This window comes from Vitis riparia, chromosome 12 (assembly GCF_004353265.1).
Source record: "Vitis riparia cultivar Riparia Gloire de Montpellier isolate 1030 chromosome 12, EGFV_Vit.rip_1.0, whole genome shotgun sequence".
Classification (NCBI taxonomy): Eukaryota; Viridiplantae; Streptophyta; class Magnoliopsida; order Vitales; family Vitaceae; genus Vitis; species Vitis riparia.
The window spans coordinates 23,436,357-23,461,174 of NC_048442.1; the positions used below are offsets into that span (position 1 = coordinate 23,436,357).

General features: G+C 37.9%; 1 protein-coding gene across 6 annotated transcripts in view; it reads right to left on the minus strand.

The window, feature by feature from the left end:
- Nucleotides 1–387: 387 nt before the first annotated feature.
- LOC117926465 (serine/threonine-protein phosphatase 5) overlaps nt 388–24,818 on the minus strand; it is a 48,183-nt gene continuing 23,752 nt past the window's right edge. For all 6 annotated transcript variants that reach the window (XM_034845557.1, XM_034845556.1, XM_034845559.1 and 3 more), the window contains 8 exons: nt 22,330–22,438; nt 22,116–22,233; nt 4,695–4,842; nt 3,917–4,165; nt 1,727–1,852; nt 1,544–1,644; nt 924–998; nt 388–811 (listed from right to left, as the gene is read on the minus strand). In XM_034845557.1, the coding sequence (XP_034701448.1) occupies nt 752–811; nt 924–998; nt 1,544–1,644; nt 1,727–1,852; nt 3,917–4,165; nt 4,695–4,842; nt 22,116–22,233; nt 22,330–22,438 (986 nt within the window). In that variant the 3' untranslated portion in view covers nt 388–751. The remainder of the gene's footprint in view (nt 812–923; nt 999–1,543; nt 1,645–1,726; nt 1,853–3,916; nt 4,166–4,694; nt 4,843–22,115; nt 22,234–22,329; nt 22,439–24,818) is intronic.

Consider the following 24,818-nt stretch of genomic DNA (forward strand, 5'->3'; position numbering starts at 1 on the left):
AATCTCTCACATTGGTTTAAATTCTTTCATTAACTAAGCAAGAAACAAAGGAGGTACTTTTCCCTAGAAGCATCTCTCAAGGGCATGTTTTGAATGTTTTAAAAGTAAGAAATGAGAATGTGACTCTTGTTTGAATTAACTACTAAAGATAAAAACATTTAATAAAAATTCACTCTCACCAGAACCATAAACACATTCTTATGATATTTTGATTCCTTCTCTTTCAACTCCATTTGATTCCTTCTTCTCTTGCAACTCCATTATCATTCCTGTTCCTGATTCATCCTTAAATTCATCCTTCATAGAATTTTTTTTACCTATTTTCAAATTTGTTAATACTCTGATTCACTAGCTGTACTTTGATTAAGAAAAGACGGTAACTCTCCAGGAGAGAAAAAGCAAAGGCTATCTATTGAAAGTAGACGCCAAACAAAACTAACAAATACAGAGAGAATAGGACCATAAATTTTACATGTGTATGCCACAAGTCTTTCAGCAAGACCTGACTTTCTGGTCCAAACAAGAAAGCTTGGAGATAGATAAAAGTATTATTCAGAGTTTTTTTTTTTTTTTTGGTAAAAAATGTATTTCTAAAAAATCTCATGACAGAAAAAAAAAGAAAAAAAAAAAGTGCTTTTTGCCAACAAGATCAGCTCTTCTCCAGCCTTCTGCAACAACTTTGCACTTCAGCAGTGAGGCTAGTAAGTACTATTGTATAGAAAAAATTGACATACAACTGGCGGTACACCAATCAAGAGAACATCCGGAGAAAGTTATTGGCATACGCCATTGGCTTCACATCAGGGTGTGGCTGCAATTTCATCACAAAAAGAAATAAGAGGACAAGTTACACTTTTAACCATCTATAAACCAAGTTGACAAAATTTAGCAGAAGGATCTTTCAGAAAACACAGGCTACTCACCACTGCTGAAAATGTGACAATGTTTGGCTTCAGATCTGGGGCTTCAAAACGAATAAAAGCACCCTTGTTGCCCATCTGCAACAGCCAATCACATACCCAAGTTATATGTAATCTCTTGCATCATAATTAAAACACATCATAAGTATGTAAAATCAATGCAAAATTATCTGAAAATGATATTCCAAAAATATAATGTTCTGACAACTAATCAGTATGAAATTTCATTACAAATCCAAGCTCCTTATAAGCAACAAATATATAAATATATCCATACTCCAAGAACGAATATTGCAGATCACCTAAAAGACCAATATATGTTCCATAGTCTAATGAGTGAGATGAATAAAAACAATATTTTCTCACTCCTGATGAGATAAGCTCCATACAACCGGCTCTGCTGTTTTGACTACTTTTGCAATTTCTTTAGAGACTTCTCATATGTGATAAAATTGCAAGGAACAGTGGTTCATACTGGTAGACAAGGACTCAACAGCTTCATGAGGCCTACATTTCTAAATACATATACATATGTGATGTCCCCTGGAGGAGTTTAGTCGAATGTACACGAGTTCTAAGCTTTCAAATCCAAGGAACTATTAAAAAGGTTAAGCCTCACATACCTGATCACAATAGTTTGGAGCAGAAAACACAGTAATAAGCTTGCCATCATGTTCAATCTCATAGCCTTCATCCTTTACTTCATGAGATCGCACAACTAAATCTGTCAAACAAGCTATGTGCATGAAGAGAGTGACTTCAACAAAATATGACCATAAATAATATACAAATTAGTAGAGAAGTACCTAGATTGTTTTCTTGCAAGAATCTTTTTGTCACATCTACACCAAAGGAAAGACCTACACCCCGCTTGCTAGGGCCTCTTCCAGGGTAAGGTTGGGGATCACTCCACAGCAGTTCACACATCAATCCTTATGGAATACCAGATAAATATTAAAGGTACTTAGTAATCAATAAACATAAGCAGTGAAGAAGCAGAGGATCATGCCTTAGAATGATCTTACATAAAAGAAAAATCCAAGTTTACCTTATCCAGAGTAAACAGCAGAAGTGAGATAAAGGACAAGAAAGAAAAATACTGAGACTACAATATGAACTCTGCACATGGTAATTTGTATTTTAAAATATTTTCTTGAACAGAAACAACTATGCACATGCTACTACTACTAATAACTTGTATTTAAAAATATTTTCTTGAACAATAACTATACAAAGTGCATTTGTGAAATTAAGAATTAGAATATTAAATCAAGTGCTGAGATAACTTCATTTATGTTAGTTCTTTTTATAAATTCTGAGGCTACAATTAAAAAAACAAAAAAAAACTGTTATTGTCATGATTTATTATTTTCATTTGTTAGAATTGATAATAAATTGATATTTATTTTAATCATGGACATTCAAAATATTTTTATTAAATGTGTGTGAATGAATTATCTTTTGTTGAACTACAAAGTGATGCAGGTTGAAGTATTCTTCCTAATTAGTTTAATTGGAGATATTCTGCAGATGGACATATTTGTGGGGAACCCTACATATTAAGTGATTATGCATGTGACAAATTCTATAAAAAAACTGATCATATGTTGCACAATTGTGAATTTATGCATTAATGGGGGGGCAAGGGCCCCTAGGTGAGAGCCCAAAAAGAAGAACAGCATCGTGTCCCTAGTGATGGAGGACCCCAAAGTAACCTCAAGAAGATTCCATTAGGAATATAATAGGGGGGGTGCAGACACACATCCTTGGGTGAGAGTCCTAAAGCAAAATTTTATATTATTGTGGTATTAGCCAAGATTAAATATTTTGTTTGTTAATGTGGGCTTCAAGATAAAACATGGTTGGTGAAAATGATTATACCCTCTTGTATGATTTTAACTGGATGATGAATTAGCTACCAATTAATAAGAATATGACCTTGGTCATTACCTACATTGGTTAAGTTTAATTTTGACATAGGTGAATGCATTACTTTTAATGCCATATTTGGAATTATTTCATCATTTTAACCAGAAGTTTATACATACCAATGTCCACCCCAGTTTTGGAACCTCAAATTAGCTTGTGTCCTTCCAATATTTCATGGATTTAAGATTTAGATCTGACAGATAACTCCTATTACCTTTCTTTCACTGCTCATCATTAAACAATTTTGAATTTTTGAGAATTTGTAATTAGTCACCTTCTATTATATCATCTTCTTGGATGCATGATATGAGATATATCTTACCCATGGCACCAAAACAAAACCAGACAAAACAAAACCAGCATGTTTTACTAATGAATAGATAAAGGTACCAATAGCAAGTATGCAAGCAACAAAAAGATTTAATCATTTCAATTATAACCTATGCAAAGTCCATTTGATCGAGGCATTGAGATGACTGATATACAAAAGCAAATGAATAAATAAATAATTAACTACTCCACTAGGACTAAACAGCCCCGATAAAAACTAAATTTTCGCTGAATGCCAAAATTCCAAGGTAGGGCTGTGTTAGATTGTGATCATCATGCACAAATGTTGAGATTAGGCTGCTATGCTCTATTCAATCATTAGAGGCTGTATATGTGAAACTTTCATGTGCTAAGAAGATTGAATTTTTTGCTTCTGAGGATCTTTAATGGTGACATCAATTCATAAGGTTATAGAACATGTTCTCCATTCATGGTTTTTTTCCTTTTTCTTCTCGCAGCTTCACAACTGGGATAAATAAGAGTTCCTCTAAGTCATGCCAAATTTGTTAAGCTTCCATGTTTACACAAAGGATCCTCACCCTGAATCAAAATGAAAAAGAAATACAGTTTTTCCTCTTTTTTTGTTCTCTTTTTTATTTGGCAAGTGAAAGACATTATATAATTGACAATTTAATTATAAATATTTACCAATAGTGGTAGGATTGGAAGAGAATGCATCTTGATATTAATAGAAGCTTGAGGAAAAAAGTACAGAATGAACAGCATATCTAGCTTACCTTCCTCAGGAGGCTCACAAAACCGGTCAATTGCTCTAATGTCAGAGAGCTTCACTCCATCAACACTGAATAGACCTCCATGAACTACAAAGATCTTTTCGTTTATTACATGAGCCAAAGGTAAACAACAGAACACTTCCGCAAAGAGTTCCACAAATGTTTCACTCAACTTGGATCTGACCTCCCCTTCAAAACCATATATCTTGTTCATGCTCTTGCTCTCGTGATTTCCTCTAGAGAGATATATAGCTGAAGATTTTTTGAACCAGTCAACAAGATGTTACATGAGAATAAAATTAGTTGTGATTTTGTTACTTAGAGAGCATGAAACAAATGAAGAGGAAACAAAGTAATGCATGGTAATTGTAGAAAGAAATGAAGAAAATGCTGCTATTTTTACACATAAAAACCCAGACAAGCAAAAAAGAAAGGCTGAATTAAACATATCAATGGCAACTTTCAGGACCAAGGCAAAATATGAAATGAACCTAATAATAGAGACCTGCTTAGGCACGTATTCAAATATGATTTACTCATCAGTACCAAAAGCAGATGGCCTTGAATATTACTATAAATATATGTTGTTCAACAGCCATAAACAGAATTAGCAAAAATGAACTTCTTGATATGCTAATGAGAAAAACAAGAATCAGCAAAATGTAGATTCTATTTCCACATGTTACCCTTTCAGAAAGTAATGATTGTTTGTCAGTGCCAAACCTTGTAAGCAAAGCTCATGCAGAGAAGACAAAGAGCAGAAGAATTGCAGAGGGAATACCTGATGGAGACATGCACTTAAATGCAAACAGTGTGAGGATGACCTCTAAAGAAAAGGATCCTCTATCCACAAAATCACCATTAAATAGATAGGGGTTCTCTTCTGAGGGAAGTCCATTGAGGTCAAAAATATTTAATAGATCATAGAACTGCAAGCATATCAAGATGGGTGTAAGTCCCTCCAAATTCCAAAATAGCAAACAGAAAAAAGAAAAGGCAATAAAAATAGTTTGGAACATAAAGACAGAGCTAAAAGAGATTAAATTAAGTAAACAATATGGAACGTCCATGTCACTGTATCAGAAATCAGTGGATGCAAGATGCCTAGGTGCCAATACAAGGCAAAAAAACTGATTTACTACACATTCTAGACATAATGCTTAAATGGAGAAAGATATTACAAAACACTTTTAAGCATCCAGATTTCCTCTCCAGGAATATAAGGCAGAGCTATAAATGGGCATCAAAAAATCTTCAGGCAGGATTGGAAACATTAATTTGAGAACTGATCTTTCAAGCTTTTACAAGAACAAGAAAGCATAAATCAATTATGATTGCAACTTGCAATGTAGTAGATTGCATTTAATATGTAGAATAGTTATCCTTTTAATGAATAACAGTTTATCCAATGGGACGGCATAAACACATGGTCACTAATGGGTGTATTCATTACAACAAACTATATGTGAAACCAAAGTTTGGTTAATCTCGGTTTTGATGATAACAAAACAAGGTTTGAAACTAATGATTATATTTCAAGTGTGATTAGGCAAGAAGATTTCCAAAGTAGCAATCACAAAGACAAAATCAAGCCAAAGAGAAATCAATAAGAAGAAGAAGACCTCAAAGGGAAGTTCTTTTCAAGACCTAAGCTTTATAGGATCTCTTTGTAAGGTTGGTTGTTGGTACATTAGGTATTTCATGCATTACATTATTAATTTATGCACCAAAATCATTCAAAAGTAATTTTGTTTTAAATCCTTTAAAATTAGATGATTTCATGTTTTCAACTAAAACCTAATGTCAAATGTTTTCCAAATTTGTTAAAAAGGTTTTAAGTTGAAAATGATGATTGTTGAGACAAAAACGACTCAACCGGTTGAACTGGATGAGGAACCGGTCGACCCCTAGCTCAAGCGGTCTAAGGGTGCAAAAACTTTCTCTTTCTTCTAGAACACTTGTTCAACCAATCAAGGGACGGTCGAGATCCAGTCAAGGGACTGTTGAGGTCCAACGGTCACCTGCCAAGCATTAAATGCTAACGGCTAGTCAATCAGTCGACCCCAAACTCGACCAGTCGAACCCCCAACAGGTAGTTTGGTAGTTTTCCTTTAAGAAAATGCTTTAATCTTCATTGTTTCTAAAGCTTAACCTTCCTAACCTTTCTTGAATATATTTGAGCCTTGGGAGAGTGTTTTTGAGTGCACAATTGTTCTAAAACTTGCATATCATTAGTACACCATTCAATCCTAGTTTTCTTGTATCATTTGAGCCTTAAAATTTTGTACTAGGATTTTGTGAGATCATTTACTATCTTCATTTGTAAATCTTTGAGAGGAAGAATCTAAGTGTGAGGTATCACTTAGGGATTCTCAAGTATGGGGTATCATTTGAGGGGTTATTCAAGAGTGAGGTATTTCTTTAGGTTTGTAAAGGGCGCTTGGAGCCAAAAGTCCAAGAAGGTGGATTGGAACCATAATCTAATTGTATTACTTGAAGGCTTAGTTTGGAAGCCTTGAATTAGTGGAACCTCAAGTTTGGGATTGAAGCTAGAGGAGAGTGGACGTAGGCCGGGTTTCGCCGAACCACTATAAAAATCTTGTGTTTGCATTCTCTCTTCCCTAACTCTTTTACTTTATATGCAATTGTCTTCATATTGTATTATTATATATTTGCATATAATTATCTCTTTCATTCACATAATTTAAATTTGCAAAAAGAAACCATTACCCTATTCACCCCCCCTCTAGGGTGATTACCATAGGTTGGATTAGCCAATTTTTTCTAACACTATAAACTACTATAAAAGCTAGGACTTCAACTTGGGTTGGCTTAAGTCAAGCCAGCCCAAGCTTTGAGCAGCTTAGGATGATCTTTTAAGTTCCACTTGGAACATTACACGGTTAAATTAAGTCAAATTGAATCTTAGCACAATTTTGTTCAAGTCAGAAAACTGTTTTGCTTTTAGTAAAGATTCCTTATGTTTATTTCAGAGAGGTAGTTCGGTAATTTCTGAATTGCTGGAATGAGTTGGACAAGCAAGCGATAATCCTACATACACTTCTGTTATTTTATTGGAATTAGTGTCAGTAGTTTACTTCTTTGCTAAACTCCTATCTTTCTAACTTATAAAAAAAAAAAAAAAATCCTATTCTTGCAATAAAAGGAAAGCCTATGATTCCACATAAACACATGTACTGTTTCAAAATTGCTATGTGAAATTTGTGAGCTACCCAAAAGTCGTCATTTTCTCTTTTCAGTCTGAGTAATGAAAAATTAGAAATTCCTTTTTCCATTTTCCACAGTGATGTGCAGGGTCCATCACAAGTAACCTCTTATTCTTGCTTTAACTGATTCATAAGCTTCATTGATGATTCTACTTGCACCAACTTGGTTTTATCCCCTCAAAGAAAAGTTTGAAGTTGCCTCAATTTTTAAATCTTTTCACAAAATGATTCAACATCAATTTCACACAAACACTCGAGCATTTCAGTCAGATAATTAGTGACAATACTTTAATAGTATCATGAAGTCTTAGTTTCTTGAAAATGGGATTATACATCATTCTTCACGCATAGACACACTCCAACAATATGCAGTGATTGAGAGGAAAAATAGGCATTTCTAACAAGTTCCTAGAGCGTTAAGATTTACTCACAATATCCCAAAGATTTGCTAAGGTTATCTTGTCTTAACTATAGCCTATTAAATAAACCATACGCCTTTGAAGACCCTACTGAAAACTCCAATTCAAATCCTAAAAACTGTCTCCCAATATCTAACTTATTCAAATCTCTTCCCCTTAGAGTCTTTGGATGTTTAGCCTTTATTCAGCTCCTAAGTAGAGAATGATCTAAACTTGATCCTAGAGCTCTTAGGTGCTATTTCCTAGGTTTCTTACTCAAAAACTGTTCAAATGTCTGGATCCTTCCTACCAGCAAAAAAAATACTTAACCATGGATGTCAAATTCTTTGAAACCCTTCCATATATATATTTTGACTGGTGAAACCCTTCTATATTTTTTTCACTATGGTTGTGGGCTCCACTCCCTGGAGTGGAGGTCATCATTGGACTAAATCAAAGTCCTAGAAGTCGATATCCTAAAGCATTGGAATAGGTTAGTTAAAGGTTCATTGCTTTCACCAAAACTGCTAATATGTGTTACATGTATAATTAATGCTTTTCTCAAAACCTTACAAGAGGTCGTGATCCTGAAACATTGGAATAGGTTAGTTAAAGGTTCATTACTTTCACCAAATTACATATAATTTTTTTTTTTTATGAATAAAGAGAAATATATTAAAAGAAAAGAGGCACATCAAAGAAGCATCCCAGAGTATACAGGTAGTATACAAAGGTAGAATACAAAGGAGAGAGAAGAGAACCCTTAACCAGGGCCTAACCAATCTACAAAATCTACAACGGAAGGGGGACAAGAGCCAAATAACCCCCTAGTCCAGGCCCACAGATTACAAAGGAAAAACGATTTACACCCATGAATCGAATGCTCCTCGTTTTCAAACGCCCTACTGTTTCTTTCCTTCCAAACAATCCAAAAAAGGCACAAAGGAGCTAAAAACCACACTTTCTTCCTTTCCTTTCCCACACAAGGCCCAAACCATCCTAATAACGCCTCTCTAACCGAAGAGGGGAGCACCCACGAAACCCCAAAGAGGGAAAAAAGTAAGCTCCATAAACTTCTGGCCAGCCCACAATGCAAGAGGATGTGATCAATAGACTCTTCCTCAGCCAGACACAAGTAACATCTGTTAGCCAAGGCGAACCCTCTTTTCTGAATATGATCCAAGGTTAAGGCCTTTTTCCACGTAGCCTTCCAAGCAAAAAAACTCACCCTCGGAGGCACCAATGAATTCCAAATAACTCTTGCAGGAAAATCCCCTAGTCTTTCTAGTTCCAACTCCTTGTAAAGAGACTTAACGGAAAATCTTCCTTCCTTTGCCTTAGTCCAAATTACTTGATCTTCCACATCACTACAAACCCTCCTCCCTTGCAACCTTAATAGAAAACGCTCCACATCGAACACTTCCCAATCGTTAAGCCGCCTTGAGAACCTAGGAGCCCACACTCCCCCTCCAAAATGGCTCCACACATCCACCACCCAAGCTTCCTTAGCCGATGAAATAGCAAATAAAGAGGGAAAAGAAGTACACAAAGGATCATCTCCACACCACTTGTCCTTCCAAAATCTAAACCCTCCTACCATTTCCCACAGAATAAACCAAATTGTCGCCTAACGCATCCCAACCTCTCTTAATCGCTTTCCACAAACCAACCCCAAAACTACCATTCACAACACGGGACCTCCAACCACCCTCTTCTTCCCCATACTTTGCACATATAACTTGCCTCCACAAAGCTTCGCTTTCCACCGCAAAACACCAACTCCACTTACATAGGAGTGCCTTATTCAGCAAGACTAAGTTCCTCACACCCAAACCACCCTTTGTTTATCTGAGCAAACAATAGACCATTCCACTAAATGGGGCTTCCTTTCCAGGGTCCCACCACCCCAAAGAAAGTCCCTTTGGATCCGCTTCAATCTCAAACTCACGCTCCTTGGCATATGAAACAAGGACATACAGTAGATAGGCATACTGGACAGAGTGCTCCTGATTAAGGTCATTCTGCCTCCCTTGGAGATATACTGCCTTTTCCAAAAGGACAGCCTCTTCCTTAGCCTTTCCTCAACCCCGTCCCAAATTGCCACCTTCTTCTAACGAGCACCCAAAGGAAGTCCCAAATAAGAAGATGGGAGCTTGCTAACCTTGCAACCGAACTCAAGAGCCAACTCCTCTACATTCTCCACTCTTCCCACCGCGATGATCTCACTTTTGTCCAAATTCACCTTCAACCCTGACATGGCTTCGAACCACATAAGGAGCCAACTCAAGTAGGACACCTGATCAATGGAAGGCTCACAAAATACTAAAGAGTCATCCGCGAACAGCAAATGAGTGATCTCCACTCCCGCACCTCCTTTATCACTAAGCTGCCACCCCAGCAAAAACCCCCCCTCCTTCGCTCTCTTGAACAAACAACTGAGAGCCTCCATGACAATCACGAACAGGTAGGGGGATAAAGGATCCCACTGTCTGAATCCCCGAGAACTTTGGGAAAATCCTGAGAGAGTTCCATTAATAAGAACGGAGAAACTGACAGTACCAATACGCCACTAAATCCAGCTAATCCACTTAGCTCCAAAACCCATCATTTCCATCAACCAAAGAAGAAAACTCCAATTTACATGGTCGTATGCCTTCTCAATATCCAGCTTACAAAGGATGCCACCTCCTCTACTTTTCTACATCGAATGAATCGCCTCATTCGCAATCAGCGAGGCATCCAGGATTTGCCTTCCCTTCACAAATGCATTTTGAGACTTGGACACTGTTGAATATAATGTATTTATAGTGTATAACCTTTCCTTGTTAATATAGGATACATGTATGGTAGTTAGGACTCCTAGCCTTGTATATATATATATTTCTCAATTGTAAGTAGATCATTACATTAATGAGAATTAAGGTCTTTCTTCTTTCTCTCTCTCAACATGGTATCAGAGCCAAGGAAGAAAACCTAATTCTTTCCTGTTTCCCGTGTCATCAACTCCGGGAAACCTTCCGGTGACCGTGTTTCATTCCGGTCACCTTCCCCATCTCCCAATACTTTCCGGTCAGTCGGATCGTCGACAGAAACCACTCACCGCCGGCAAACTTTTCCGGCGAACTTTTCCGGGGAACTTTTTTTCCGACACCGACCATACCAGAAGGAGCGCCTGGAGGAGATCTACAACTTTTGTGAAGGTACCGGCACCAAAATCTCAGCCACACGCCGTCCACGCGCAAATTTCCGGCCGACGGCTGAATATCACGCGCCGGCGCGTGAGGGCGCGTGAGGCCTTTTCCGGCGACGCGCCTCCTCCTCCAGCTTCGCCTGACGCCGACCAGCCTCCCTACCTCCCTGGTTCTCCCATCCGAGCCCTGCACGTACCTCTTTTGGGGATTTTTGTCTCCGTCGGCCCTCCAAACAGTCTTTCCGGCCAAGCTCCGACTACTTTTTCTCCACTCCAATCCCTGCACGTGCCTTGGGAAGTGTTCTTCTACCTTTCTGGTGGTACCACGCCGCGATCTGAGGCCGTCTCCCTTTTTCGGTGGTGCCACGCCGCAATCTGAAGCCGTATTAGGGCTCTCTTTGATCCAAACATACTTCATTCTCCAGATAAGTAGATATGACTACTAAAAATTCCATTTTTTCCGCTGTTATATCTGGATCTCCTATGATTACTTCGGAGAAATTGATTGGCAGTGACAATTATCTTTCCTGGTCTGCCTCTGTTGAACTTTGGTTTATGGGTCAAGGATATGAGGATCACTTGATTACACAGGAGGCAGATATCCCTGAGGTTGACCGCGTACAGTGGAGGAAGATAGATGCACAGTTATGTAGTGTATTATGGCAATCGGTTGATCCCAAGATTCTTCTTCATCTTCGGGCCTACAAAACTTGTTTTAAATTTTGGATTCAGGCCAAAGGACTATATACGAATGATATCCAGCGTCTTTATAAGGTGGTTTCTGCTATTGTCCATCTCAGCCAACAGGACTTGGATCTATCTACTTATATTGGCCAGATTGCCTCTCTTAAGGAGGAGTTCTTGACGGTGATGCCTCTTACTCCTGATGTTGGGGCTCAACAAACACAGCTTGACAAGTTCTTCATGGTTCTTACTCTTATTGGCCTCCATCCGGATCTTGAGCCTGTCCGCGATCAGATTCTTGGTAGTTCATCAGTTCCGTCCTTGGATGATGTGTTTGCTCGCCTCCTCCGTATCTCCTCCACTCAGACTTTGCCATTTGATAGCACTTCAGATTCTTCTGTGTTAGTTTCTCAAACTAACTCTCGAGGAGGCCGCAGTGGTACCCGAGGTAGAGGTCAACGTCCTCATTGCACCTATTGCAATAAACTTGGCCACACTCGCGATCGTTGCTATCAGTTACATGGATGACCTCCTCGCACTGCCCATGTGGCCCAGTCCTCTGATTCTCCGCTGCCTCAGCCTCCGAGCTCTTCTGCATCTCAGGCTTCTGTTGCCTCTGTTGCCCAGCCTGGTAATGCCTCTGCCTGCCTTACCCACACATCTTCTCTTGGACTCTGGATTCTAGGTTCTGGAGCTTCTGATCACTTATCTGGTAATAAGGATCTTTTCTCCTCTATCACCTCACCTCGGATTCATCTCCTGCAGTTTGCATTTCCACTGATGCTCCTCTCCTCATTCACAATCGTCTGGGCCACCCTAGTCTCTCCAAGTTCCAGAAGATGGTCCCTCGTTTTTCCACTTTATCGTCGCTTCCGTGTGAGTCATGTCAGCTTGGGAAACATACTCGTGTCTCGTTCCCAAAGCGTTTGAATAATCGGGCAAAGTCTCCTTTTGAGCTTGTCCACACTGATGTTTGGGGTCCTTGTCGGACTGCGTCTACTTTAGGATTTCAGTATTTTGTCACTTTCATTGATGATTATTCTCGATGTACTTGGTTATTTTTAATGAAAAATCGAGCTGAGTTATTCTCTATTTTTCAGAAATTTTATGTTGAAATCCAAACCCAGTTCAATATTTCTATTCGTGTGTTACGCAGTGACAATGCCAAGGAATATTTTTCAGCCCCATTTACTTCGTTTATGTCTCATCATGGGATTCTTCATCAGTCTTCTTGTGCTCGTACTCCTCAACAAAATGGGGTAGCTGAACGCAAGAATCGACATCTTGTTGAGACAGCTCGTACTCTCCTCCTCCATAGTAATGTTCTTTTTCGTTTTTGGGGGGACGCTGTTCTTACCGCTTGTTATTTGATTAATCGTATGCCCTCCTCTGTCTTACATGATCAGATTCCTCACTCCCTTCTCTTCCCTGACCAACCACTTTATTTCCTTCCTCCTCGGGTCTTTGGTTGTACTTGCTTTGTTCATATTCTCACTCCTGGACAGGACAAGCTTTCCGCCAAAGCCATGAAGTGTCTCTTCTTGGGATACTCCAGACTTCAGAAGGGTTATCGTTGTTATTCCCTTGAGACTCATCGATACTTTATCTCCGCTGATGTCACCTTCTTTGAGGACTCACCATTCTTTTCCACCACTTCTGAGTCTCTTCCTGTTTCTGAAGTCTTGCCTATTCCCATTGTCTCCCCACCTGATGCTATGCCTCCTCGACCACTTCAGGTTTATCATCGTCGCCCTCGTGTCGTTGCTCCTCTCCCTTTTGCTGAGGCACCTACTGACTCACTTCCTATCCCTTCGGCTTCACCTACCCCGGCTCTGCCTTCTCCTAATGACTTACCCATTGCTGTTCGGAAAGGTACTCGCTCTACTCGTAATCCTCATCCTATTTACAATTTTTTGAGTTATCATCGATTATCTTCACCCTATTCTGCTTTTGTTTCTGCTATATCCTCTGTTTCTCTTCCAAAGAGCACCCATGAAGCTCTTTCCCATCCAGGCTGGCGACAGGCAATGGTGGATGAAATGGCTGCTCTGCACTCTAATGGCACTTGGGATCTTGTTGTTTTACCCTCGGGTAAATCTACCGTTGGCTGTCGTTGGGTCTACGCAGTTAAGGTTGGTCCTGATGGTCAGGTTGATCGCCTTAAGGCCCACGTAGTTGCTAAAGGCTATACTCAGGTTTATGGTTCTGATTATGGTGACACATTCTCTCCGGTTGCCAAGATTGCTTCTGTCCGTCTGCTTCTCTCCATGGCTGCCATGTGTTCTTGGCCTCTTTATCAATTGGATATTAAAAATGCCTTCCTTCATGGTGATCTTGCCGAGGAAGTTTATATGGAGCAACCTCCTGGTTTTGTTGCTCAGGGGGAGTCTGGTTTAGTATGCAGGTTACGCCGTTCTCTATATGGCTTGAAACAATCTCCTCGAGCATGGTTTGGCCGTTTTAGTTCTGTTGTTCAAGAGTTTGGCATGCTTCGCAGTACAACAGACCATTCAGTTTTCTATCATCATAACTCTTTGGGGCAGTGTATTTATCTGGTTGTTTATGTGGACGACATCGTCATTACAGGCAGTGATCAGGATGGTATTCAGAAACTAAAGCAACACCTTTTTACCCACTTTCAGACCAAAGACTTGGGGAAACTCAAGTATTTCTTAGGAATTGAGATAGCTCAATCCAGTTCTGCTGTGGTCCTTTCCCAAAGGAAGTATGCTTTAGACATCCTGGAAGAAACCGGTATGTTAGACTGTAAACCGGTAGACACACCCATGGATCCGAATGTCAAACTTGTACCAGGACAGGGGGAGCCTTTAGGAGACCCCGGGAGATATCGACGGCTCGTAGGTAAATTGAACTATCTCACCATTACTCGTCCAGACATTTCTTTTCCTGTGAGTGTTGTTAGTCAATTCCTACAGTCACCATGTGATAGCCATTGGGATGCTGTAATCCGCATTCTTCGATATATCAAAAGTACACCAGGCCAAGGTGTGTTGTACGAGAACAGAGGTCATACTCAGGTTGTTGGTTACACAGATGCAGATTGGGCTGGCTCACCCACAGATAGACGTTCCACTTCAGGGTACTGTGTTTTTATTGGAGGTAATCTAATATCTTGGAAGAGTAAGAAACAAGATGTAGTGGCCAGATCTAGCGCTGAAGCCGAGTATCGAGCTATGGCTTTGGCAACATGTGAACTCATATGGTTGAAACATCTTCTTCGAGAGTTGAGATTTGGAAAGGATGAACAGATGAAACTCATATGTGATAACCAGGCCGCATTACATATTGCATCCAATCCAGTCTTTCATGAAAGGACCAAACATATTGAAGTTGACTGTCATTTCATTAGAGAGAAGATCGCATCAGGATGTGTTGCTACAAGTTTTGTTAATTCAAATGATCAACTAGCTGACATCTTTACTAAATCTCTCAGAGGTCCTAGGATTAAATATATTTGTAACAAGCTTGGTGCATATGACGTATATGCTCCAGCTTGAGGGGGAGTGTTGAATATAATGTATTTATAGTGTATAACCTTTCCTTGTTAATATAGGATACATGTATGGTAGTTAGGACTCCTAGCCTTGTATATATATATATTTCTCAATTGTAAGTAGATCATTACATTAATGAGAATTAAGGTCTTTCTTCTTTCTCTCTCTCAACAGACACTATCTTACCCATCACTCTTTTAAGCCTATTAGCTAGCACCTTTGCTAACAACTTATAAAGACTGCCCACCAAGCTTATAAGCCTAAAGTCCTTGAGATCTTCAGCTCCTCCTTTCTTAGGAATTAAAACCAGAAAAGAAGCATTAATGCTCTTGACGAACTTGCCCTGATCATGAAAGTCCTTAAAGAACCCCATAACTTCCTCCTTCAGAAAACTCCAACTGAATTGCCAAAACGCCATTGTGAAACCATCAGAACCAGGAGCTTTATCCCCGTTGAGGTCCGAGAGAGCACCAAACACTTCTTCCTCAGAAAAAGGAGCCTCTAACATTGCTGCAGCTTCCCTTTCCAGAGCCTCAACCTGCAGCCCATTGCATTTGAGCCCCCACTCATCTGTTTCTGACAACAGAGAATGGAAAGCCTGAACCAAACCATCCTTAATGTCACGTTCTTCTGTTACCCACGACCCATTTATCTTAATCTTCACCAGGGAATTGACCCTCTTATGTGCATTGGCCATTTTATGGAAATAACCAGTATTTCTATCACCTTCCCTCAGCCATAACTCTCTAGACTTTTGCCTCCAGAAAGTCTCTTCCATTATCACCAACTTCTTATACTCCTCCAAAGCCTGCTTTCTGAGATTTTGCTCTTCAGCAGACAACACCTTATCCCTTTTTATTAAATCCCAAAACATCATCTCCTTTAAAGCTAAATCTTTTCTGGCAGTGACATTACCAAACACTTCTCTGTTCAAAATCTTCAAGCTGGCTTTAAGCGCTTTCAGTTTTTCAAACAAAGTGAAACTAAAAGTCCCTCTGGATTGGAAGCCCATCCACCAACTCCTTAACAAATCCTTAAAGCTTTCTTCCTTTAGCCACATATTCTCAAACCTGAAGGGGGAAGGGCCCTTCTTCGCTCCTCCACAGTCCAACAAAATTGGGCAATGGTCAGAAACAAGTCTGGGTAAAAGACTTTGAACTGCCCCACTGAAATAACACTCCCAGTCCTCTGAAACTATAAATCTATCCAACCTTGACTAAACTTGGTTATTCAACCCACCCCAACATAAGCCATCCTCCTCATTCTTAAACCGACAGGAAACCGAAAAATTACTAATTTCCATTTCAGTCAGCTCTAAAACCCTATTATCCCAAAAAACTAACACCCCCCCTGCCATACCCCGAGAATCAAGAGCGCCCCACTCCAAGAACCTGCCCACCCCCAACGATCGAACCAAACTACACGACATACTTTGGATTTTGGTTTCTTGCAGGCAAACCAAACCCACCTTTTGAGCCTTGATTAGAGATTTAATGAGCCTTCTTTTATCACTATCATTTGCCCCTCTCACATTCCAGGAGAGAATTCTTAACTTCATTTACCCACAGAGACTGAACCCCCACTCTCTCGAAAAATAGCTCTTCCATTTCCTGAACTTTTAAAATTAATGGAACACTCCAACCTTTTAAGTTCCCTTTCAGACCTTGAGGATTCAACCTGAACCTTTCATTACTTTCACCAAATTACATATAATTAATGCTTTCTCCAAACCTTATAGGAGGTCGAGATCTTGAAACATTGGAACATGTTAGTTAAAGGTACATTACTTTCACCAAATTATTATTATTATTATTATTATTACAATTGTCTTCAAGAATAGAAAACAAGTGATCTAGAAGATTTGTCCTACTTCCCATGTCAACTAAATCTTGCCGATTCGAATCAAAATGTGGTGTCCAATGTTCTAACCATTGTTTTTAATCACCCTAGTAGCTAGATAAATACTAGACATCAAGGAAACAAGGAGGAAAAATGCACTTAAGGTGTGCCTCATCCAAGACTTGATCCCTAAGGCATACATCTTTGGGGCTTCACATTTTTCATTTTGAGCATCAATGCATTTTTAGGCACCTCATGATGTGCACCTTAAGTCCACCTTTGAAATCACCGGTTTATGCATTCACTATTGGAATGCCACATAGAAGGAAGTTCAAAGAATTTTAAGATATTTAAATGCTACTCCTAGAAAAGGACTTTTGTTTTCTAAGAATGACCACCTCCAAGTAGAAGACAATCTTGATACATGGAGGAGTAAGAACCCTGATTGTAGCATAATTTAGTGCTAAGGTTGGATTATGGGCAATGGGCCAATAAATATGTGAAGTTTCACAGATTAAACTTCTACTCAAGGAGTTTAAATCGGAGCTTAGAGAGGCTATGAAGATTTATTGTAATAATAAGGCAACATTCAACATTGCACATGACCTAGTTCAATATGATCACACCAAACATGTAAAGGTGGATAGACACTTCATCAAGGAAAAATAAAGAATGGACAATTTCCACCTTTTTTGTGACAATCAAGTAGCAAATTACAAATATTTTTGCAAAGGAATCTTAAACACAATGCTCGACTCTATGGTCAACAAGCTAGGAATGCATAGCATCTTTGCACAGCTTAAGAGGAAGTATTAGAATTAAAGAAATCTGATTGTCCCAAGGACTATTTTTTGATAAGTAAAGAAATTGTATTAAAAGTGCCTAAAGTATACATGATGTATACAAAGCCAACAAAAGAAGGTATGGACAAAAAACAACACCCTCACTTCACTTACAGCCCAACCAATCTATGAAATCTAAAAGGGGCAAAGAAGTAGACTATATATGTACCCTAACCCACTCCAAAAACATGTACATGAAGGAGCGTAAAATCGCGTGGTCTGTTAGTTCAGAATCTTCAAAGGCTCTTCAGTTTCTCTCCTTCCATAAAGTCCAAAATAGGTACAAAGGCGCAACTTTCTAGGCCTTCTTCCCAACAAAGGCACCCCACCAAGGACTATCCAAATTCATAGAACCTTGTTGGTTAATGATTTATTATAATCTTTTGTATTTTTAGTACATAGCAAATTACGGAGTTAGCAAAGTTGTATTAGACTTTCTATTATTTCCTCCTTCTAGTTACATGTGTTGTACATTGTCCTGAGTGACCTCCCTTCAACCTAAATTATTTTTCTTCTATAACATCCCAACAATTCCACCTTTTTGAAGCAACTAAAATGCAAAAACACAATTATCCTAAGCCATTCTACCACTACTCCATAATAGCAAGAATCCATAACTCATTCTTCACAACCTACAACTAAAGAACAAACGTCTTGGAAGCTTACTTACTGATCTTGCACAGATTTTGTATAGTTGTAAATAGAGACTAGAAAATAAATGGAATAGCTCTCTCAATTTATTGAAATGAACAACCAATACATTTATAAAGAAAAACATAGCATCCAAATCCAACCTAGGCTAAACTAAATCCCTAAAAACTAGGAACCGAAACTACATAAAGATAAAGCTTCCTAATCACTAACAACTACATTTTAAATTTTTTTAAAAAAAATAAGTATTAAAAAAAATCAAAACATAACAAACTTAATCCTAAACAATATCCTCTACACTCCCCCTCAAGTTGAGAAAAAATTGTTCAACATTTCTAGCTTGTATGTTAGATCCTCAAAGTTTTGTCTCGATAGGCCTTTTGTTAAGATGTCTATAGTTTATTGCTTTGTCGGAATGTACATGATGCACATTAGCTCTTCTTTTATCTCCTCTTTGACAAAATGATGATCAATTTCTGCATATTTTGTTCTTTTGTGAGGGACCGAATTGTGAGCTATACTCATGGTAGCTTTATTATCACAATAAAGTTTTATAGGACCATGTGGGAGCACCCTCAACTCATTTAGCAATAGCTTCAACAAAATCATTTCACAAATCCCTTGAGCCATGGACCTAAACTTAGTCTTAACACTAATTCTAGCAACTACACTTTACTTTTTACTTCATTATGTCACCAAATTTCCCTCAACAAATGTGCAATATCTCGAGGTAGACCTCTTATCTCTATTGGCCTAACCCAATTAGCATCAGTGAAAACTTAAATCTTCTTCTCTACTTTCTTCCCAAAAAACAATCCCTTTACTAGAATCGTCTTCAAGTACCCTAATATTCTATTCATTGCCTCGAAATTTTCTTCACATGTTGCATGTATATGTTGGCTTACCACACTTACAACGGAAGTGATTTCAATGTCTAGCATGTGCCAGGCAGATAAGCTTACCAATTAGTATTTGATATCTACCCTTATCCACGGGTATCCCTCATTTTCGTCTAATCTTGTAGTTTAACTCCATAGATGTTTATGTCGATTTACGCCCTAACATCATAGTTTCTGATGTTCTTACACTGGTGAAAACGTAAAAGATGTTTCCAGCAGCACCAAACTCGAGGACAAGCTTCTTCTAAGGAAGGGAGAATGATGCAGTCAGTACTAGACAATTTATGGCAATTTTAAAACATTAAAGGTTTGATTTATCAAGTATGTTGCCCTCAATATGGCTTCTCCCTAATAAGATTTAGGAGCATGTGTTTTAAAAAAAAAAAGTGTTCATGTAACGTCAAGCAAGTGTCTGTTTTTCCGTTCAGCAACTGCAATTTCTTGCAGAGTATCTACACAAGATGAATAATGAATAATACCTTCTTTTTGAAGAAAAGTTGATAGGGTTTGATTAAAATAGTCCCTTACATTATCACTCCTTAAACTCTTAATGCATACCCCAAATTGGTTTTTGATCGTTTTGAAAAAATTTGGAAAAACTTCACTCGCTTCGGATTTTTGTTTCAAGAGAAAAGCCCATGTTACCCTTGTGCAATCAATAAATGAGACAAACCACTCTACACCCAAAATATTAGGAATTTTAGATGGTCCCCAAATATCAGAGTGAATCAAAGAAAATGGAGAAGATGATCTTGTATTACTCAGAGGAAAGGAAACATGATGATGTTTAGCAAATTCACAAATATCACAATGTAAATTGTTAACATCAACGTTATTGAATTGTAAAGGAAACATATCTTTGAGTAAACTACATGGTGAATGTCTTAGGACAGAAGTGTTGAAGCCAAATGTCATCTTTATTCAAGGAAAAATCATTAGATAAATAGCAATGTGAAGGTTGGTTGCTACTTCCACCCTTTGTCTCAAGGAAATAGAGTCTATCATTTTCCTTATCATGTCCAATCATCCTTCCCATAACCCGATCCTGAAAAACACAGTAGGTTGGATAGATCTACAATCCAAATCTTTAGTAACTTGATGAACAGACAAAAGATTGACAGACAATTTAGGAACTTGCAAAACATTTTTTAGCGGAAGACAGGGGAATAAAGTAACAATTCCTTGACCCACAACGGTAGTGAAAGAGCCATCTGCAATTTTTATTTTTCTTATTACTAGGACAAGGATTATAGGTGATAAGTGACTAAGAAGAATATGTCATATGATCAATTGCTCCCAAGTCTATGACCCAAGAATCATTATGGAGTGTGTTTGAGGCACCAAGGGCATAAGAAGTAGGAAACTTACCTGATTGTGCAAATGAACACAATCCATTTGTTTTTGAAGGGAATTAAGAAGATTCCTCAACCTCTCTATCTCCTCCTTATTGAATTCCCCAGTCTTCGAGCTACTTAAATTGGAATTCTCATAAGGATAACCTTCTGCATGAGTCAAGTGAGTCTCTCCTCTCTGCTGTCCATTCTTAAAACCACCATTCAAGTGAGTCAAGTGAGTTTCCAACAAGTTTCTTTGGTGTGATGAAGCTTCTTACAATAGGTGCACCATACTCCATCACTGTTGAACAACCTTGTTGATTCATTCTTAACGGTTTCAGTTGTGATTCCTTGTCTCTCAACATTCCTCTTGATTCCTTCATCACTTGTTTTTGTGGAAACCATGACAAACCCTTCTGTGGGTTGTGATTCAAGCATGACACCTCTTCCACTTTCTTCGGCTCAGATATTGAGAAAACACCTTGCAATAAGGGTAGAGTTTCCTTCCCTAAAACTTGCACTCAGACTTGGTCAAACTCAGCATTAAGGATTTTTTATAATAGTCTAATTCAAGCTTTAGTAACATAGCAGCATCTTCACTACATTTGACAAATGTAGGATCATTCTAAGCAGGTCCAATCCCCATCAAATGGCTTAATTTCCCTTTTCCTTTCAGAAAAGTCTTCACCACTTGTGACCACTATAAGTATTTTCTACCATTTAATTGATATGATGATTGAGTATTCTGCAACTCCTCTTTTGGAGAGTTTTGTTGTGCCTCTCCAGATTGGTTTTCAGTAATCACAGCAATAGAGTTACCTTCAGATGTTTCAAACATGGCTAAATAATGGGTACGACTGAATAATGGACAGCTAGAAGGGATTTCTCAAAGAATCAAATTTCTTAAAAATAAAAAATAAAAAAAAAACAGCAAGAAAAGTTGTAGGATTTTGTATAAATTATTTCCCAAAGAGCAAGAGCTCTAATACCATGAGCAAAAATCTTATTTCCTATTACATTGAATATCTTTTACAAAGGAAAATATGTACACAGATTACAGCCTATTTAAGGAGAGTTTGACATCCTATCACAATCCTATCAATCCCCAAAATTCCTGCGGATTCAACCAAATGCGAACTCTCCAAATCATGGTTTATTAAGCATTTGAGGAGCATTCTTTCCTATAATCCAGGACAGCTCAGTGAATTTAAAAGCAGTATATTTCTTTTGATAGATGACCCCTTTTGGCATTGGAATTGAACCTAAAACCTTCCTACTCCCAACCCAATCCAATCACTTGCTCCTTGAGCTAAACCTCAAGGCATCTACATGGACAAATGAGAACAAAAGATAAGTGGTTTTAGGTAAGCATTGTAAGTACTTGCACCAGGACTAGCATAAACATGAAAGTGTACACATTATAACCATGAATGTCAGTGTGCATACATGCTACCATGCCTAACCTTCACCCTACAACAGAAAGCACACACCAAAATGTATCATGCAGAGTACTGCACAATTATCTCAAAAATGACACAGAATGTTACTTAAATTCAGGACCTATAACATGTAGGGAAAAAAAATTCATAGAAATGTGATGGAAGGAGAAAGTAATGCAATTACCTGACCATGGACGTCACCACAAACAGTGAAATGGCTGTTGTTTGGAACATTTATATCGACAAGAGAAGGCAGGGCTCGCAGCATTTCTCTTGTTTGAAGGACAATCTGGAATGCATATCTACAAAGTGGACACCAAGATTCAGAGTAAAAACATTAGGACTTCCATCTTTGAAAGAGTCAAACCTATAACAAGTTTAAAGTTCCCTACACATACCGCTTGTGTAAGCACTTCTGATTCTTGAAGTCATCCATCATTCTTTTCACAAAATCCAACGTCACAACATCTCCCTCTATCCTTGCACCAGAATACTGTGGCTCCACATCTTGGATGAAAACAAAATAGCAACTTCATTAACACCAAGCATTTAAATAATCCTTTTTTAATAGATTCCCAGAACTTATATGATATTATCTTCTAGAAAACTGAAATAATTTTTGTTCAACTGATTATATCCCCCAGCAAATGAATTATATTTGAAACAATGGTTAAAGTTGACAGCCAGAACCAATGCTTTAGAATATCCAGAAGCATGAGGAAAACAACTTGATGGAATATGTAAGAGGTTAAAGCCCATTCTCTTCATTTTTATTAATACATGAACCAAAATTAGAAAATTATTGAAATTAATAGAGAGAGAGAGAGAGATTAAATTAAAGAATAACTAGTGCATCTGTATATGCATGCCTTGATGCATTTTATTCAGCAACATAATAACACAAGGATGTACATGAGCAAAACTAAAAAGAAAAGAAAAAAAAAAAAAGAAAGAGAAAGAAAAATGCTTCCCACAAGTACATTTGTTCGTTTCTGATAAAAAACTAATAATAATAAAGAAAAAAGAAAACGACATCCGATGATGCATTCACAACAGAAATTCAATTTCCACAAGTAACCAGGAGTCTAAGAGAACCGAAAATATAGATTAGGAAAAACAACAAAGCAAATAGATGGTTTCAAAATTTTCAATCAATTAAGACAAACTCAACAGACACATAATCCCAACCACATGGAGTCAGGTAGACAGACCCTTCACATAATTGAGTATATCCAATACGTCCCCTCATGAAGTCCCTGACAATCATGCATTTCATGACTGGCCAATCCATCTTTTACCATTTTAGCAACATATTATTTTAAGAGGTTGTCTCCTAACTGTCTAGCATTCTATAAAATTTGTATAGTTTTTTATTTTTATTTTTATTTTTATTTTTTTCATTTTTTGGTTGCTCTTACATGGGATCGAACTTCAAACCTACCTGAAACCCTAGCAACTAGAACTGGCCTCAAATGCAACTAGCATTCTATAACATTTAGCATAGCTGGACTCATAGGTATCTTGTAAAATTTTCCCTTTACTTCATAGGCATTATACAATGAGGCAGTACTACTAGGACCTTCTCCACATCATCCATCATGTTCCAAGCCTACAAGCAACATCAACCTCAATTTCACTTCTGATCATCTGCTGGCCATCAATTTCCCCAATATGGACATGATTAGCAAATAATAGCAAGAACATTAGTAGTTATGTGGCATGAAGTCAAGTTAAAACATGCAATCTTTTTTAGTGTGTGCATGCATATGTATGACTCTTTTATCTTTTTTGTGTCATCGCCAAAGGTAATCTTGTTCAAACCTTTCTCCATCTTTTACCTAAAACATCTAGTTAATTGTTTTATGAATGATTCTTTTCTTCCTACCACTTTTACCACACTTTTTGGCCACCGACTTGCATAGCTAGTGGTGATTGGAGCCAAAATGTTTTTGCATTTAATTCATATTAACTACTTTTCATCACATTACATCACCACTTGTTGTACAAGTGGTAAAGAATGTGGTAAGAAATAGCATTACTGTTTTTTTATTTCACAACATTCACTATTATTAATCCATTTCAACGGAACATTTTTATATAGCATCACCAATATATTAAAATGCTCATTTTCTACACTTCAAAAAAAGTTGCTTAAATCAATTTTCTTTTCATTAATCCCCATGTGTTGCACTCTAGTAAAGAAAAGAAACAAAATTTTCAAATCATGCTCTGGCCCATTTTCAATAGAAAAATGAAGAACAAATCTTCACTGGACTCCACCAATTATATAAATTTAGAATTATTAACCAAGCCAATGGATAGGCAGTACTTCTCATTCACCTAACAATGTCTATCACTATTAAGTTTTATTAAATTTTATTATGCCATGTTTGATTTACATTATGAAAGGTATTTAATGCTAATGATGAATTCTTAACCAAACTTCTCTTTGGTTAGTTGTTGAGTCGATAATTCATTGTGAGTTTCCACAATATCTAAAACCATGAATTTGTGACTTCTGGAATTATGGGAGCAATTTGTGATCCTTCTTCATACTCTACATTGTTTCAAATAGCTTGGAAACTCTTGTTGCTATATTCCCCTAGAATAGAGAACATGTTATCTTGGTTGTGCTATTGAAGAATCAAGATAAGTTGGAAAAAGAGAGAACTCAAACCAATGTTCCACCACTACAGCACTAGAGTCAGCAGTACACTCCCAAGAAAAGAACAGCAGTCAATAAAAGGATACTTCTTAGCTCTTCCTCAACCAAACTTTGGCAGAAAGAGCAAAAGAGACTGTTAATGAAAGAATACCCCTCAGCTCTTCCTCAACCAGACTTAGGCAGAAAGAGCAAAAGAAAGTATACAGTATTAGTAGGCATATA